The sequence below is a fragment of the Neoarius graeffei genome, chromosome 24 (genome assembly GCF_027579695.1).
Source record: "Neoarius graeffei isolate fNeoGra1 chromosome 24, fNeoGra1.pri, whole genome shotgun sequence".
NCBI lineage: Eukaryota > Metazoa > Chordata > Actinopteri > Siluriformes > Ariidae > Neoarius > Neoarius graeffei.
In genome coordinates this window covers 37321990-37340916 of record NC_083592.1, presented here as the reverse complement: position 1 = coordinate 37340916, position 18927 = coordinate 37321990, and the positions used below count along the sequence as shown (strand labels likewise).

The following is an 18927-nucleotide window of genomic DNA, read 5'->3' as shown; positions in this document are numbered from 1 at the left end:
GAGATGAAAGAATGTCCCTTTACTACAGAGCCCCTCTGGTGACATGGGTGAAAAAAAAAATATTCCGTGGCCATGAGTGAATAACGCGTGGGAACGAGATCCTATTCCGTGGCCACGACTTGCTTAATGCATAGGAACGAGATGATTGTTGGGTGGCCACGAATTAATAACGCGTGGCCATGAGATGATTCAAGTTCCAGCCTGATGGGATGATGTCCAGTTTTTGAGTGGCCGTCAATTGTGCAATAAATACAGGTAATTATACTTTTATATTCAAGATTATAAACCTATAACTCAACTAGGATCAGGGCTGTACATTAAAACACTCTGTTGATCTGATGAAATGACTAACACTTCTCATGGCCACGCGTTATTAATTCGTGGCCACGTAATAATCTCATTCCCACGCATTAAACAAGTTGTGGCTACGGAATAGGATCTCGTTCCCACGCGTTATTAACTCGTGGCCATGGAATATATATTTTTTTCCACCCGTGTCACCAGAGGGGCTCCGTACTTTACACACTCATCCAGAAGGGTAATTTTGCACAAGGCCATCTGTCTACAGCAGAAAAAAATAAAATAACAAAACGCGTCTGGAAAAATCCCAAGAGAGTCTGGAGCCAGATTCGTGACGTTACCTGCGGAAGCGCCAGCAGGCTGCGCGAGCTTTGCACGGTTTCAGTGCACAGCCTGTGTAGACCAAGCGCTCCCATTTCTCTCTCATTGTCCGGTCTTTTGGAAAACGATGAGTACTAATCCCATCAAGATTAGTGTTGCTACAGCCTCCTACGATACATCTGTTAACCATTTTAATAATTACGCGATAACGTTGAAGAAATTTGCAGAAAACTACCAGGTCGTTTTCTCATAAACAAACCAGCGCTGACGTAGGATTCAGAAGGAGGTGTCCCGCACGCGACGTCACGAAAATCAATGTTTGCTGGGAAATCCGAATGCCAAGTTTTTTCAGAGGCGGACCAATTCGCCTCAAATGGCTCGATTTCAACTGAATGTTTCTGGTATTGCGCAAAATGTGACAGATATTTGACCAAAGTTTAATATAAAATATGAGAATTACATTGATCTTGCTCCTGAATTTACCCGTGATATGCACTTTAATGTAGAAATAATGGAGCACCCTCTAGTGGAGCTACCACTTCATCTGCAGCTCCGCAGAGAAGAATGAGGATCTCAGCTGCTCCAAAACTCCACAGGCCCAAACTTACATCTGCACCTCGAACTCGACCCTGTGCCAGTATACCTAGCTCGGCTCCATCACCCCTGCCCAATGAAGAACATGATTCGGTTTCTGAAGCTCCGGCTTCAGATTCAATAATCTCTAATGATCTACCTGAATCAGGGACACCTAGAAAATCCACATCTCCTACAAAACCGCCTGTGCAGTCTTCCACAAGGACTCGGCCATCATCTCCATGTATTCCTTCCACCTCTGGTCTTCAAAAGTCTCCAGTCCGTAGGAAAAAGTCAGTGGAGGATTCTCCACCATCTCCACAACCTGGTCAGGTTCCTAAGCAACCATCACAAAAAACAGGACCCTCTGAATGTCCATCTTCATCTGTTCTGTCCTCCGTTTCCATTAAACCTTCCCATTTTGATAAGGCGTGTTCTTCTGAGATGACTGATAAATCCTTAGACACAGACAGGATATTAAAGGCTCTGAAATTGAAGGAACTTATGAAGATTGAACGGAGAAAAGATATTCAGGTAAATTGAACCTTGCAGATCTTTATTTTAAACTGTTTATATATTATTGTGTCCTGAATATAAATCTCTTGCAAAATGCAGTTAGAACCAGTGAGGTCATATTTATCAAGTTGATTTTTTTTTTCCATCCGTTAGATGGGGAAGAGAAGGGCTGGTCCTAAACAGTACACAGCCTTGGACCGCAGTAAAATGACTATGAGGGACCTTATCTATTACTTACCCAATACCAGCCCTTTGAGGTAGGTACTTATTAATTTTTTTCCCAAATAACCAAAATCTGTGTGTTTTTGTTGTGCTTTTTAGAGCATCATGTCATGATTTTTAATTTTACGCAAAACTGTGCTTTTAATTATTTACATACAAAATCATCTGCGGTCCTCCATCAATCTAACAGACCTTCAGTAGTGCATGAGGAGAATGAAGCAGAGACCATTATTCCACCTTCACCCAAGTAAGTTACATCACATCATTGCACACAGCAAATCTTTGTAATGTCAGATTTATTTATTTATTTATTTATTTTTTATCATTAGTCACAGCCGTGCAGCTCTTGCACTTGTATTTTTATGAACTTGGTAAAGGATGGATCAGTATGAAAAATATCCTTTATATTTTAGAGGCACTCGAACAGGCATTTTCTGATCCCTGATTTAAATAATAGTAGCCACGCCCCCTACTGTCAACCACAGCTTTTTAAAGTTGTAAGTCTTCAGGATGGGCGGCACGGTGGTGTAGTGGTTAGTGCTGTCGCCTCACAGCAAGAAGGTCCGGGTTCGAGCCCCGTGGCCGGCGAGGGCCTTTCTGTGCGGAGTTTGCATGTTCTCCCCGTGTCCGCGTGGGTTTCCTCCGGGTGCTCCGGTTTCCCCCACAGTCCAAAGACATGCAGGTTAGGTTAACTGGTGACTCTAAATTGACCGTAGGTGTGAATGTGAGTGTGAATGGTTGTCTGTGTCTATGTGTCAGCCCTGTGATGACCTGGCGACTTGTCCAGGGTGTACCCCGCCTTTCGCCTGTAGTCAGCTGGGATAGGCTCCAGCTTGCCTGTGACCCTGTAGAAGGATAAAGCGGCTAGAGATGATGAGATGAGTCTTCAGGATTTTTTTTTCCCCCAAGCCAGTATTCAAATCAAAATCCCATGAGTAGCACTGAAAACAGAGGCATATGAGTCCCTCCCATGCCAAGACCTAGTCTTCCCAGGCAGGCTCCCGTTCCAGTACTAGACTTAGACTTTCTTTATTGTCATTCAGATTTGCATCAAACAATACACATCAGAATGAGATTTTGTTGCTTTGGCTCAGTGTAGTGCAGAACGAAACAGCAGCAAGTATATTACCTGAGAAAACTGTGTCTCGTCTCATTATCTCTAGCCGCTTTATCCTGTTCTACAGGGTCGCAGGCAAGCTGGAGCCTATCCCAGCTGACTACGGGCAAAAGGCGGGGTACACCCTGGACAAGTCGCCAGGTCATCACAGGGCTGACACATAGACACAGACAACCATTCACACTCACATTCACACCTACGGTCAATTTAGAGTCACCAGTTAACCTAACCTGCATGTCTTTGGACTGTGGGGGAAACCGGAGCACCCGCAGGAAACCCACGCGGACACGGGGAGAACATGCAAACTCCGCACAGAAAGGCCCTCGCCGGCCACGGGGCTCGAACCCGGAACCTTCTTGTTGTGAGGCGACAGCGCTAACCACTACACCACCGTGCCACCCAGAAAACTGTGTATAAAGTCCTATATACAATATAAAGTGTATTGCCTGAATATAAAGTATATTGCCTAGGTGGTGGTGGGGGGATTAATTTGGTTCAACAGTCTTATGGCATGTAGGAAAAAGCTGTTGTAGAACCTGGCTGTTCTACTCCGGAGGCTGCATAGCCTCTTTCCAGAAACCAGCAGCAAGAACAGTCCATAGTGGGGGTGGAAGGTGTCTCTGCTGATGTTGCGAGCCCTGGTCAGGCAGCGTTTTTCTGCAGTATCCTATATCGGAGGAAGTGAAGTCCCGATGATTTTCTCCGCCGTCTTCACCACCCTCTGCAGGGACTTCCAGTCAGAGGCCCTGCAGGCTCCCGACCAGACAGAGATGCAGCAAGTCAGTATGCTCTCTATAGTGCCTCTGTAGAAAGTGGTGAGAATTGGAGGGGGGAGATGTGCCGCCTTCATCCGGTGCAGAAAGTGCACGCACATCTGAGCCCTCTTTACAAGGGCCCCGGTGTGATGGGACCAGGTCAGAGTGTCTTTTATGTGCACCCCAGATAACGGACAAATGTGAAACAGGAGAGGAAAATGGAGGACATGAGTGTGCGAATGAAACGTGGAAGACCGACTACAGTAACAGAAAGCGAGAAGAAAAGACGTTGTGTTGTGAAGGAAAGGAAACGCAGGACCAAACTAAACCACCAGGCCCTTAAGGTGCATTGGGTGGTACCAAGTTCCAGTTCAGTAGCCCTCGACCTCTCGCCTATTACGTAGCTAGGGTTACAGTGGGGGGGTTTGGTCCTCTGGTAACCGCAAGAGTTTGACTCCCCACTCGCATCTGTATTGTGGTGCGCCTTACCAGATGGCAGTAGGTACCATTTTTATGATGGTCTTTGGTATGACCCGGACCATTAGTAGCACTCACGATCTCCCGGTCAAGAGGTGGACATGTGAACCACTAGGCCAGCTCGCGGTATTGGTATATGCAGTCCTCTCAATAACTGCCGGCAACCGGCGATTTTGCCGCCTACAAATGCTCCATTGCCGGCTACTCACAGTGGTTTTTCAAAGAATTGAAATTCATAAGTTTTATACTTCATAAAAATTAAATTTTGCATTCAGGATCACTCAAAATTCACCATTTAACATCTACATTTTCAAAATTTTCTGGGGGAGTACCCCCGGACCCCCCTCTTTTTTTATACATTGCAGTGGCGGCTAACGCAGCCTCCGCTCAGCTTACACTTAACATGGATTCCAGACGTCCGCTATTTAGCGGAATTACGCTATTTTTCTAGCCAAAGTGTTTTTTTTTTTTTTTAAATCTCTTGTATAGCCGTTAAAAATATGTTTAAGTAAAATGACCAGCAGAATACGTTCTGATTTGGTTTGCTTGTTTAGCGATGTTTTCGTCAGCTTCGTTTGTTCTCGTTGACATTCGGGAACACTCGGAAGTTAAATTGATGTAAATACCGTGAGACTGTACGCAATAGAACGAGAAAACAATATGGCTGCGCCCATTTGCTAGAAAACGTGTTTTAACTCCGTTCGTGCTTTTGTTTCTAATGCGTTGAACTTATTTCACTATGTCGTGGAAAGCGTAGTTGCGCTTAGCCAGAGAGGAAGTTGGATCCAAGAAGAGATTAATGAATGTGGTGAATACAGAACTTGAAACAAAAGCTCATGCGAACAGAGTAGCCAAGAAATGATCCAAAAGAGCACTGCAGGAACATCAGAAAAAGCAGAAGGAAAGATCAGAGAAACAAAAGCAGAGAAAACTGGAGGAAAGATCACAGAATGCACCCCAGAAAAGAGCATTAAACTCCTCTGCAGTGAAACCTTTCAAAAAGAGAGAGGTTTAAATCAAATATCTCCAATATTTGCTGTACATATGTATATATCTAATATTACTGAATCATTGATTTCTGCTCATATTCATGATTTTTGAAAAATGAATGTGTCCTATATTAGATTAGTATTGACATATTAACTCGAAACAAAAAAATAAACAAATGAGATGAACTATGGATACTATTGTTATATTATAACAATCAGTGGAATATTTAGGCGAGTATATTCTTCAAAGCTACATTTTCGTCTAATTTTTATAAATAACAATTTTTTTTTGCCACTTATGTCATAGATTACAAAATATGGCATCAAATAGATACACATTATTGTTAAAGGAACAGTCCACCGTACTTCCATAATGAAATATGCTCTTATCTGAATTGAGACGAGCTGCTCCGTACCTCTCCGAGCTTTGCGCGACCTCCCAGTCAGTCAGACGCGCTGTCACTCCTGTTAGCAATGTAGCTAGGCTCAGTATGGCCAATGGTATTTTTTGGGGCTGTAGTTAGATGCGACCAAACTCTTCTGCGTTTTTCCTGTTTACATAGGTTTATATGACCAGTGATATGAAACAAGTTCAGTTACACAAATTGAAACGTAGCGATTTTCTATGCTATGGAAAGTCCGCACTATAATGACAGGCGTACTAACACCTTCTGCGCGCTTCGGCAGCGCATCGATATCTGAGCTCCGTATCAATGCGCTGCCGAAGCGCGCAGAAGGTGTTAGTACGCCTGTCATTATAGTGCGGACTTTCCATAGCATAGAAAATCGCTACATTTCAATTTGTGTAACTGAACTTGTTTCATATCACTGGTCATATAAACCTATGTAAACAGGAAAAACGCGGAAGAGTTTGGTCGCATCTAACTACAGCCCCAAAAAATACCGTTGGCCATGCTGAGCCTAGCTACATTGCTAACAGGAGTGACAGCGCGTCTGACTGCGTCTGACTGACTGGGAGGTCGCGCAAAGCTCGGAGAGGTACGGAGCAGCTCGTCTCAATTCAGATAAGAGCATATTTCATTATGGAAATACGGTGGACTGTTCCTTTAAATTCTGTTGCTTTTCTATGTTAAATCTATGTAAAAAATGTGTTCTAGAGCATCTTTAAATGTTAAAATCTCAACAGCTTCAGTTGATAGTTCAGTTGATATTCCATGCTGATAGTTTCTTACATTCCTCTATTTTTTTTTTTTTTTCAATTACTGCTGGGATCCCTGGCCTAACCTCTGCCTACTACTCTATCTTACTTGCCCCTTTCTCAGAAATATATTGAGAGGGCTGTGTATGAGATGTAATATAATCTAATTTATGTCCAGAAAATTAGAGGAATAGTTTCTTCTGTCAGACTACATAAGGTAGACTAAGATACTTTATTAATCCCAGAGGGAAATTCAAGGTATCCCGTAACATTTCCACATTGCACGAGATCAATACAAAAACTAAATGGCGTTATACATATAAAAAAACTAAATTACAAAATACCAAAAGAAATAAAACATTACCAATAAGAGCAAATACCGACTAGTGGCCTAGTGGTAGCGTGTCCGCCTCTCGATCGGGAGATCATGAGTTCTATTCACGGTCGGGTCATACCAAAGACCATCATAAAAATGGTACCTACTACCATCTGGCAAAGCACGCTGCAATACAGATGTGCATGGGGAGTTAAACTCTCGTGGTTACCAGAGGACTAGCCCCCCACTGTAACCCTAGTTATGTAATAGACGAGAGGCCGAGGGCTATGGAAACGGAGATCGGCGCCGCCTGATGCGCCACCATACAGATTGGGCCTGGTTAGTACTTGAGTGGGAGACTGCCTAGGAATACCAGGTACTGTAAGGCATGGGAAGGACTTTGACTTTTTGAATAAGAGCAAGTAATAGAATATACAGCTCTCAGTGTGGGAGGTAGTGAGGTCGTGCAGTTGGCAGTAACCAGTCACAGTGCAAATAAGCGTGTAATGAGCAGTGCAAATACTTTGTGGACAGTTACATACATGTGCAGTGTGTTTAGTGGTATATGGTAGATAAAAAGCATAGTATATTACATGATAGGCATAGTTAAAGTATATATCAGTACATATAGTATATGTAATAGTGTGATAGTATGTGATATATAATAAGTTAGTGTGTGTATATATAGCAGTATGTATAATATATAAGCAAGTAGGTACATTATAACAGTATATAATAAGGTAAAGTACAACATACCAGCTTATCTACAAATATCTGTATATACCCATCTATGCATATAATGTACATCTGTGTAAACAGCAGAAAAGTGCAATGGACATGAAAAGAGCAGTGTAACTAGTCCTGAGTACAGCAGAGTCACAGTCATGCACTACGTTCACACTGCAAGGCTTAATGCTCAATTCCGATTTTTTTGTGAAATCCGATTTTTTTTTTTTGTGAGGTCGTTCACATTAACAAATATATGCGACTTGTATGTGATCCTCAGTATGAACGAAAAGCGACCTAAAAGTGTTCCGCATGCGCATTGCAGGATATGACGACGTCACACGCGGTGAGCATGGTCAGTGTTTACGGAAGTAACCTAAAGTTTCCTGTGTATGACAGTAGCCAGCATGGAGTACCTGGCGATGATGCAGTTGTTGCGACGGAGCCAGAACATGCACAATAGCCTGATGTTAAGGAGGAGGTTGAGAAGGAAGAGGGCAAGGGTTTTGGCTCAGGCGTTCTGCGGGGTAGTGACTGCAGCCTCCGTTCAAAGGAACATCAAAGCCATGTTGTTGTAACTTTTTTTGAGAGACCCGCCGCCTACTTCAGCGCAGAATAGTGACGTTTGTGGCTTGTTGATGACGTGTAAGTCGGATGAATGCGACCTGGCGGTTCAGACTGAAGTCGCATATGAAAAGATCGGATAGGAATCGGAATTAGGACCACATATCCAAACGGCCTGGGTCGGATTTGAAAAAATCGGATCTGTGTCGTTCATATTGTCAATAAAAGATCGGATACAGGTCACATATGGGCGAAAAAATCGGATTTGAGTCACTTCAGCCTGCAGTGTGAACATAGTGTTATTTTTGCTGAGCCGGGAGGAGTTGAACAGTCTAATGGCCTGAGGGACAAAAGACTTCCTGAATCTATCCGTGGTGCAGGGCAGGGACAACAGTCTGCCACTGAACGAGCTCCTCTGCCTGATGATGGCGCTATGCAGAGAGTGGTGAACGTTGTCCATGGTTAAGAGCAGTTTGCTCAGGGCCCTTCGCTCTGCCACTGATGTAAGGGACTCCAGCTCAGTTCCCAGCACAGAGCCAGCTTTCCTCACCAGCCTGTCGAGCCATCCAGCGCGTCTCTTCTTAATGCTGCCTCCCTAACACACTACAGCACAGAAGAGGACACTGGCTACCACAGACTGGTAGAACATCAGCAGCAGTTTTCAGCAGATCCTGAAGTACCCGAGCCTCCTCAGGAAGTAGTCTGCTCTGACCCTTCCTGTAGAGGGTGTCAGTGTTCATGACTGAGCAAAGTCCAGTTCTGTGTACAACTTTTAAAGGTATACTACCTTTTCAGATTTTTCAAGTGTAGGTCATAAAAAGAATTTTCCCCAACACCCAGTTATTTTTGTTTAGTGGACCGAAAGCTACTGAATTCAAATCACAGACTTCCAATTTTATTAGGTTTTTTAAAATGGAACAATTAATGAATTTAAGGTCACGTGGCACTAAATTCTTTGCTATTTTTACCTGCTTCACCATGATGCAATTCAAGATACTATGTCATGCATCATGTGGTGGGCTTTCCCCGTTCACGCAAGGCATTGTGGGATACAAATTTGAAACGAGAGGAAAATGGAGGACGTGTGTGTGTGAATGAAACGTGGAAGACCAACTACAGTAACAAAGTGAGAAGAAAAGATGTTGTGTTGTGAAGGAAAGGAAACGCAGGACCAAACTAATAAATATCGGCGGGCAGCGAGCACCTCGGTGCAGGGATGTGATTTTTCCGCGAATTCGCGGAATTCCGCTTTTTTCACCTCAAAACTTGAAGAAAAATTTTTTTCCGATTTTTCCCTCATCCACATTCGTATCCTATTCGTTCCGACTTTGTTTGAAAGATGGAAGCCTCGGATTTGCATCTTTACGCCTCGATCACGGAGGCTGCCATCTTTCAACTCTTTGTTTGAAGCGAGCTTACGTACAGCTATCTAACAAGCGCGTTCATTGGTTGTTACAGAGCGATGAGCCAATCACGTACCTCATTTCATCTCATTGACGTAATTGCGTAAATGACGTAATTACGTCAATGAGATGAAACGAGGTACGTGATTGGCTCATCGCTCTGTAACAACCAATGAACGCGCTTGTTAGATAGCTGTACGTAAGCTCGCTTCAAACAAAGAGTTGAAAGATGGCAGCCTCCATGATCGAGCGTAAAGATGCAAATCGAGTTAAAGAAATCGACAGAATAGTGAAAAAAAAGTTCCGCTGGGAATGGTTGGAGAAAAACCGCGGCTCGCCTCGGGGCGAATTACGTCACAAGGTGCAGGGCTAGCAGGCCCTGCTCGCGCTGGTTCTTTGGGGTGTGTGTGTGTGTGTGTGTGTGTGTGTGTGTGTGAGAGAGAGAGAGAGTGTGTGAGCGAGCGAGCGTGTGTGTGCGCGTGAGCGAGTGAGAGTGTGTGTGAGAGTGAGTGAGCGAGCGAGTGTGTGTGTGTGTGAGAGTGAGCGAGAGTGTGTGTGTCAGAGTTGCATGTTGACCATTAAATTGGGTTGAATTTGTTTAGCCCCCCGGCTAAAATTTTCAGATAATTTCACCAGCCCCAAATCACATCCCTGTCGGTGTGATCAGCTGTTCGTTTAGCGACAGAATGATGTAACTGTCAGTGCACGGTCAAGGTAAACCTGTAGATGGCAGCTGCCGTAAAACCCAAAAGAAGAAGATGATAAACCTGTGCATGCGTGCACGGACTTCCTCTGTCTGCTTGATTGCGCGAAGCAAGCAATTTCATGCAGTTATTTGTTTGGGAATCCCCTCGAATTAAATAACTTCCCAGCCACAGAATGTTCTGGGTTTTTTTTTTTAGATATTGCAGAAATAACATATCACACTGACCAAATTTCACAGATTTTATGAACTCGAAAGGCCATCTAGCTTTAAACCACTCGCAGTATGCAAAGTATTTCAGCAACTTTGAAGTCCATACTGAAGAGTTGATAGATTTGATAAGACAAGTGTCAGTTTAACCAGAATCCTGCACAACAGCTTAAGACAAAACTAGGACATTGCTAAAGTGAAATTTAAAATAGAAGCTGAATGTACTGTACATTTGTGGAGTTTCGATGTGTAAAAGGATCTGTAAATCTTGAAAGCACTCATTATCTCTGCTCATTTCTTTCTTAGAAGAACATTATTGTTAACTATTCAAGGTAAGTTCTCAATACAGCCGAGTGAAATACTGATCTTCCATCTCACCTCACACGAATTAATGGAGTACGAAGGCAAATTCAAGTATTAACATCAAGTAATTTGAAATGTTAATAGTGGATAAAGGCAAATACCAAACTGAAAGCGGTTGTGTGTAATGAGAAGTTGCATTATTTGATATGATCTCAGAAAATGGATTATCCCAAAGTGAAGTGTTAGAAATTTCAAATATCTTCAAACTAAACTTCAATTTCAGAAGTTATTTTACTAAACTAGTACATTGATAAAACTATTCAGGCAACAAATTAAAACAGCAGAGAAGGATGAAGAAGAAGAAGCAGCAGCAGAGTCTGAAAATGAAGAAATGCTGGTGCCGAAGGTCAGAGTGGCGGCGGACGGATCGATCGTTCTGGATGAAGAAAGGTATTGTTACATCAGCTACAGTCACAGTGCCATTTTTTTTTTATTATTATTATTTTTTTTATAAATAAACATACTATTCTTAAAATCATATCAACTCATTTTGTATTCGGAGAAGCCATGGCCTAATGGTTAGAGAAACGGCTTTGGGACCAAAAGGTCGCCGGTTCGATTCCCTGGACCACCAGGAATGGCTGAAGTGCCCTTGAGCAAGGCACCTAACCCCCAACTGCTCCCCAGGCTGCTCTGGGTATGTTGTACATCGCTCTGGATAAAAGCGTCTGTTAAATGCCATTAATGTAATTGTCATGTATTTCAGTTTAACAGTGCGAGTACAAAGGCCTTCGAACACCAAAGTGGTGGAGGAGTCGACTGCCCTGTTTGAGCGCGGCTCTACTACAACGTACTCCAGCTTCAGGACTCTAAACTACGTCAAGAGCTGGTCAGTCAGAGGTAGAACAGCCAAAATATCTTTTCATAGTTTCATGCTTTTTGTTTGTTTGGTAAAAGCTGTCACAATTATAAAATCGGTCTTTTCTCTTCTTGCTGAAGCTTGAGTGTGTGTGTTTGTTTCAGAGACAGACTTATTCTTCTTGGCTATTAGTATGGTTGGGACGGATTTCTCTTTGATCGGCCATTTGTTAACCAACCGTAGCCGTGCAGCAATTAAGGTGTTTCCTTTTTTGCCGGTTTCTTCCAAGTTCTATTTTTCCATGATGTAGCTGGTAGCAATATAGTGCTTTAATTAATGCTTTTTTGTGTAGAATTAATTTATTAATTACGTTGTTTATAGAACAAATTTAAGAAGGAGGAGAGAGTCAACCCATGGAGACTAGACAAAGCTATGAGTGAGTGAGGGTCCCCCCCCCCAGCATCACAAATACATGATTAATGCAGTTTTTGATTATAGTGCATTACAGAAAGAATAAACACCAAATAGTAGTTTTATAAATGTCATCTAGTAAAATAATGTTCTTTCATGATGACAGGCAGTCGCATTTATTTATTTTTAAATACAGTATTTTGTCTGTGTGCTATTTTTCTCACCCTGAAGGAAACAAGCGACCCTATGACAAGGAGTTCTTTAGCTATTTGCTGGAGAAGGTTTTGGCAAAAGATCGAGACAAAAGAAACTCTGTCAGACTGATACTGCCAAAAACCAGGCAAGCAAGGAAATCCAAAGGTAACACTTGCTATGACTAGAAGGGCACTCAGTAGAGTGCATACCTCCACCAAGCCACATATCCGGATTTGCATCAAAAGCTAATCAGTTGTTCCTTGGCCCACGGCTCACCTTTCCTCCAAATTTCATCAAAAGCCGTTCACTACTTTGAGTTATGTAGGGAACAGACAAACAAATGGAGGTGAAAACATAACTTCCTCCAACAAAGTTGGCGGAGGTAATAAATAATGGAATATATATGAGCCTTTTCAAATTGGGGGGTGTTAGACCAAAAAAATTTTTCTACCCCCTCCAAAATATGGAGATGATCTAAGTATGGAAATACCAATATTTGGCCAACTGAAAAATGCTAACCCTCCTGTACATACCCTCTGAAGTTAATAACCCCTCCAAATCGTCAAAAACTGCCTTTTTCACTAATGTAAGCATTCCTTAACGGAAATAACTCTTAAATATAACCTCAATACGGAAGCCGAGAGAGGCCCTTCATATAATCCTTTTTTTTTATTCACCTTGTTATCCCGAGATAACGACATAATTAATTCAGGATCTCGAGAAAACAAAATTATTCCGTGATCTCGAGAAAGCAAATCAATTATTTCATGATCTCGAGTAAACAGCTGAGAAATGGTTCATTCAGGTGCGCCAAGAGACTTGTGATATGCTGACTTTGGGGCTATTTCTCATTCTGTATAGACGCAACTTTGGTCATTAGAATGTCTGTAATAATCGATCACCTAATAAGGCAATATTTTGATCAGGGGTTGACACAGGGAGAGATTGCATTCAGTCTTTTAATAAGGGATCATTTCAAAATTAGTCCGCGGCACCTCCGCAGAAGACTGGCCCGGCTTCTTCTCTACCGACGGAGATACAGTGATCCAGCTGAGATCATGGAATAATTGTTTTGTTTTCTCAAGATCGCGAAATAATGGTTTTGTTTTCTCGAGATCTCGAATTAGTTGTTGTGTTTTCTCGAGATCCTGAATTAATTATGTTGTTATCTCGGGATAACAAGGTGAATAAAAAAAAAAAGATTATATGAAGGGCCTCTCGCGGCTTCCGTAATACAGTGAACCAGCTGAGATCATGAAATAATCGTTTTGTTTTCTCGAGATCATGGAATAATTGTTTTTTCTCGAGATCTCGAAATAACGGTTTTGTTTTCTTGAGATCTCGAATTAGTTGTGTTGTTTTCTTGAGATCCTGAATTAATTATGTCGTTCTCTCGGTGAATAAAAAAAGGTGAATAAAAAAAGATTATATGAAGGGCCTCTCACGGCTTCCGTACATCAAAAATCACAGTAATAACATTTATTTCTCACAAAAAGAGTTGTTCGAAACCCTCATTTTGTCTCTGTTTACGGGTTTGAATCAGAGTAACAAATTCTCCATAAAGTTTCAAGATATGCTTCTTTATATGTCTGGTGTGGATGGTGTACAAGTTACAAAATAACCAGGGCTCTTGAACAAGTTCTGCCAGCAACTGAGCAGCAGCATCCCTGGATCTCTGTGCTTGACCAGCACGCTTCGGCCGCAGCAGATCGAGCATATTCTGAATGATGTCCTTCCCTGTTGGAAGCATCCCAGAAGGGAACTCAGCCTGCTCTATGTACTCTACTGCACCTCGTATCTTCTTAGCTTTTGACCGTGTTGCAACAGAAGCCATTATTTACCTGCAAGAATACAAATAATGACTATTTAATACATTGGGAGATATAATTCAGATATGAATCATTTGTGCATACTAGTTCTTAAAACTAAATTAGTTACCTTAAGTAATGATCCTCTGTGCTTAAAAATGGTTCATATTTGAGGTATTACTGAAGAGTGTGACATTCATCAATAACTTTAAAACTTGCTGAAAAAGAGCAGAATTACCGTATGTTTAATTTACTTGAATGTAAGGTTACTTATCGCTAAGCTTATTACCTTAAAATAATGATCATCTGCACTGAAAATGTTGTAGTCGTACCTAGTGGCATACCTGAAGAGGTTCGCATTCATCGATAACTTTAAAGCACATTAAAAAAAGCAGCATTCTAATATCAAACAGCACTGTAATGTATTTTGTCATATTGTAAGAGTGGAAACTTTCGGAGGGTATGTACAGGGGGGTTAGCAAGGTTCAATTTAATAAAATTTGACATTTTCCCACATAGATGGACCATCTCCATGTTTCTGGGGGGGTAAAACATGGAAAAGTCAAAATTCTTAAAATAACAACCCCACCTATTTCAAAGTCTAAGAAGCCAAATAGATTCTTAGTACAGCTATGTTTTTTTAAGCTATTAAAGTAGTCAAGATGTTTGTCTATTCATTCGTTAGGAAAAACGTCAGATGAAATGTGTGTTAAGAGGCGTGGTGGTGGTGATGACGACGATGATGACAGCATCTTCCACATGGATGATCATGACTTGGATGATGATGATGATAGGAATGCCAGTGTAGAAAAAGAAAATGAGAATACATCTAATGTAAAAGAAGCTGATCCCTCTGTCCCTGCTAAAAAGAAGTGCAAACGTACAAGAGATGTCAGCAAGGATAAAGACGACACCTCCACTGAGGACCAAGCCAAAAGAAAAAGGCAAAGAAAATGTGTCAAGGAAACAACAAAAGGTATGCACATCAAAAGACAGAATGTCCAGTAAAAATGTCCAGTCGACTCTATAATTTTTGGCACCATAGTCATGGGCAATCGTTCTATTCATTAAAATGGTAAGGCATTTGAGGTAGTTTTAGTAAATTTTGTTTGTCGTTTTAGAGGTCCACGCTAAGGATGATATTGAAGGTGAAAGCAACCTCAATGTTGAGGGTGACGCTATAAATATAAATAAGGAGGATGAACTTGAAAGAAGTACTTCAGCTTCGAAAAGAAGGCGCAAACTCTCCAAGAGTGTCGGCGAGACGCAAAATGAAAAGCCAGTTAAGGGAACAAAGGGCAAGTAACTCAAGAAATCACTCAAAGGTTGTTGTTAAAGTCAGAGTTTAAAAAACGTAATTGTCTTGCATGTGTGGTTTGATGAGTACGCAACATTGAAGAGGATGATTGTACAACTTTTGACTATGCGTCATGAAATTGATAGCTGTTTGTGACCAAGAAGAGAGTGTTAATGAACACGAGGAAAGCAGCATTATGGATGAGGATGGCTGTGCTACTGAAAAGAAAAGAAAACGAACCAAAAGCAGTGATTTGGATGGAGATGAACCAGCCAAGAAGGAAAAGAACACAAAGAGAAAAAAGGCACTGAAAAGTAAGCCATTTCCACTTAGGCCAAGTTTACATTAGACCGTATCTGTCTCGTTTTCTTCGCGGATGCACTGTCCGTTTACGTTAAAACGCCGGGAAACGGGAATCCGCCAGCGTCCACGTATTCAATCCAGATCGTGTCTGATCCGGTGCTGTGTAAACCATTGAGAATACGCGGATATGCTGTGCTGAGCTCTAGCTGGCGTCGTCATTGGACAACGTCACTGTGACATCCACCTTCCTGATTCGCTGGCGTTGGTCATGTGACGCGACTGCTGAAAAACGGCGCGGACTTCCGCCTTGTATCACCTTTCATTAAAGAGTATAAAAGTATGAAAATACTGCAAATACTGATGCAAATACTGCCCATTGTGTAGTTATGATTGTCTTTAGGCTTGCCATCCTTCCACTTGCAAGTGGTAAGTGATATGCACTGGGATCACACACACAGCGGCTCAGTCCCGAATCACTGTTCGTGCGCTCCACTCGCGCGCTCTGTGAGCTGCGCAGGGCCGGAGTGCGCACCCTCCAGAGGGCACTCGCTGTTCAGGGCGGAGTGATTTGGAGCGCAGGATGCCTGCGGAGCCGAGCGTATCCGTGTATTGGCGTTGCTGTGTGCACGCGAATCGTTTTAAAAACGTTAATCTGATGATCCGCTGATAAGGTCTAATGTAAACCCCACCTTAGTCTTCTTAATCCTCTACTCATGGCTTTTCAACGTACTTTTTTTTTTTTTTTTTTCCCCAGGTACAGTAGAAAAAAAAGGAACTGCAGAAGTAGAAGCTTCTTCAGGTTTACAGGAGGCTGAAAAGTAACACATCTTTCTGCCCTGAATGCTCTAATTCACGTTTGTAGATGTTCTACTTTTAGACACATTTCCTGTTTTATTCTTATTTTCCAACTGGCTAGGTTAAACCCTCCAGTCACGGCTGAAGTAGCAGATAACGTTCCACCAAAAGCTACCAGGCGAAGTAGGAGGCCTTTGCCTAACCTGGCTACAGCACGAGGCAAGAAAAGCAATGAACCAGAAACTTCTGCTGAAGTTGAAAGGGAGAGTCATGATGAGAATAACCATGAATCCATTCTGACGGTACGGTCATTGATGTCCTGGATGCAAAGTTTGGGTGGTCTGATGAAGGGATTATTTTTTTTTCCCCCCTTTCTACATTTTTCATCAATCACTGCTACTTCTGGGTTTCAAGTTTTTTTTTTTTTTTTTTAATCGTTGTAGACAGCACACAGTCCGTTGGAGGATGAGGGGCTCCGTATGCAAGCAGTAGTTGTGCTGGAAAAGACCCCCCCAAGGCACATCACTCTTCATCATCTCAAATACTATATCCACCCAGGTTTTTAGTCGTTTTTTTCCAAAATTTTATTGATTTGACTGCCCTTTTCCTCTGTATATATTACAGGCAGCAAAATTTGCTCAGTCCTTCAAAAGTCCACTGCGAAAATAATGAATTGGAGCCCTCTGTGAGCTCTCCTGCTTCTCCACTGAGCACTGAGAGTAGTTCTTCTCAGCAGACAAGAATGGAAACAGCGGGAAGAGTGAAACGCAACCTCAACCTGTCCACTACTGGACAGACGGGAAGAAGAAAAGGAATGATGGATCAGGATGAAGCTGAACCCGAGAGTCCAATGGTTCTCTTAGAGTCGATCGCTCAGGAGGCTGAAGAAGTTGAAGAGAGTGACAATTCTTTGAATGAGGTGAAACAGATCACCCTAATGCACCTTTCAGAATTTTGGTACAAGCACCATAAATTGTCTCCGTGAAAATAACTGACTTTTTTTTCCCCCCTCTCTCTCTCTCTCTCTCTCTAGAACCTTGACTTTTCATGCCTGCGTGATTTAGATAGTAAGTCTACCACAAAAATAACATGCATATCTTTTTCTGGTTATTCATCATGTCCTCCTCCTAAAAAAAACCCCAATCCTCTGCCACAAAAAAAGGTCCGATGTTTCAAAGAAGGCCAATGGTGGCGTTATCTCGTGAAGAGGTGGATATGATCCTTAATGCTTCAGACCAAAGTGCAGATGTGGATCCATCTCTGAGTCCTCTGGATTTATCTTTAAACACGGAGCGCTCTCTTCCACTTCAATGCAGCAAGCTCTTGGAGGATAACGATGAAGAAGCGGAGGTTGAACGTGTGTTTGAGGGGCGTGAGGAAAGAACAAATGAGAGCGCTTCTTGTGAGGAAAGGAACGGTGAAGAACTGGAGCTAACAGACTCTGCATTGGTGAGCAGAGAAGCCTAAATATTATCAGTATTGACATAAAGGGATAATTATGATCAGCTTTGCTCATTATCTGTAATACGTTGCTTATATTTTTGTTAAAGGCACAGCCAGATATCTCAAACCTCAGGGACATTTCTACCTCCTTAAAACCAGAGGGTAAGATAATTCAGTTGTGATTTTGCTTTTGCATGTCGATTGCAGTGTTGTAGTCGAGTCACAAAACCTCGAGTCCAAGTCATGAAGAGAATTTCGAGTCGAGACCACTGTTGATCCGAGTCGAGTCCGAGAACAAGACTCCAGCAGCACCATTTGACGGTGGCTGTTGCTGCCTTTATGTGAAACCGTCTCTGCTACTGTGTTGGACTAACGTTACTGCTCGACTGCCCCATTTTAGTTAATAGGCTATAGATAAAAAGCTTGTTCATCGCTCAGCAAGCCCCACCCACTATCAACAGGGTAAATAACATGACAGAAGGTTAAAGGACATGGGACATGAAACATAAATGCACGCTATATCAGTTTCTTTCCATTAAAAATATGAATTAATTGGATCAACAAATACAAAATCATCTATTAAATTCAGCAAAATCGTTATATTCGTGATGATTATATGGCATTTCTGCTCGAGCTCCGATATGCATATTTTACAACCGGAAGAGCCGCTGTCACGTGATCATACGTCACAAAAACTTTCGGGCACAGCACAAGCGGGTAGATGAATGGAGAAGTGGATGACAAGAAAATTGTTTTTATAGTCTTTAACGTACATTTGAACATCATGGTGTATTGTGCTGCTTATGGTTGCAATAATTCCAATGGGAAATGCCCTGGAGTAAGTTTTTTTGCATTCCCCAAGGACCCGAAGCTGAGGAAAGTGTGGGCTCACTAAAAAACTTTGCACCTACTGTTTCCCACAAACTGTGTTCGGACCATTTCACTGAGGATTCTTTCAACATTAATACTCAGGTACTGAGCGATATTAATTGCCAAGCCAAATTTAAGAGGCTACTTAAAGATGGAGTCGTTCCCAACGTCCCACTTCAGGAACAAGACGGCGGAGTGAAACCCGAAGTGCTACGGCCACCACGAGGTGCATTCGCTAAGCGACTGAAAGCCGAGGTAAGGATTAGTATTATAATTTTGGGTGTACCAATTA

General features: G+C 42.2%; 1 protein-coding gene across 1 annotated transcript in view; it reads left to right on the top strand.

Moving 5' to 3' along the window:
• LOC132872403 (transcription factor TFIIIB component B'' homolog) overlaps window positions 1–18927 on the top strand; it is a 39124-nt gene that overhangs the window by 752 nt on the left and 19445 nt on the right. Inside the window, 18 exon segments of the mRNA XM_060907194.1 lie at window positions 1128–1728; window positions 1864–1967; window positions 2123–2179; window positions 10979–11104; window positions 11421–11554; window positions 11678–11772; window positions 11895–11949; window positions 12156–12284; window positions 14613–14903; window positions 15049–15252; window positions 15371–15538; window positions 16282–16345; window positions 16444–16624; window positions 16766–16839; window positions 16947–17241; window positions 17356–17389; window positions 17485–17771; window positions 17873–17927. Of these exon segments, the coding sequence (XP_060763177.1) occupies window positions 1128–1728; window positions 1864–1967; window positions 2123–2179; window positions 10979–11104; window positions 11421–11554; window positions 11678–11772; window positions 11895–11949; window positions 12156–12284; window positions 14613–14903; window positions 15049–15252; window positions 15371–15538; window positions 16282–16345; window positions 16444–16624; window positions 16766–16839; window positions 16947–17241; window positions 17356–17389; window positions 17485–17771; window positions 17873–17927 (2954 nt within the window).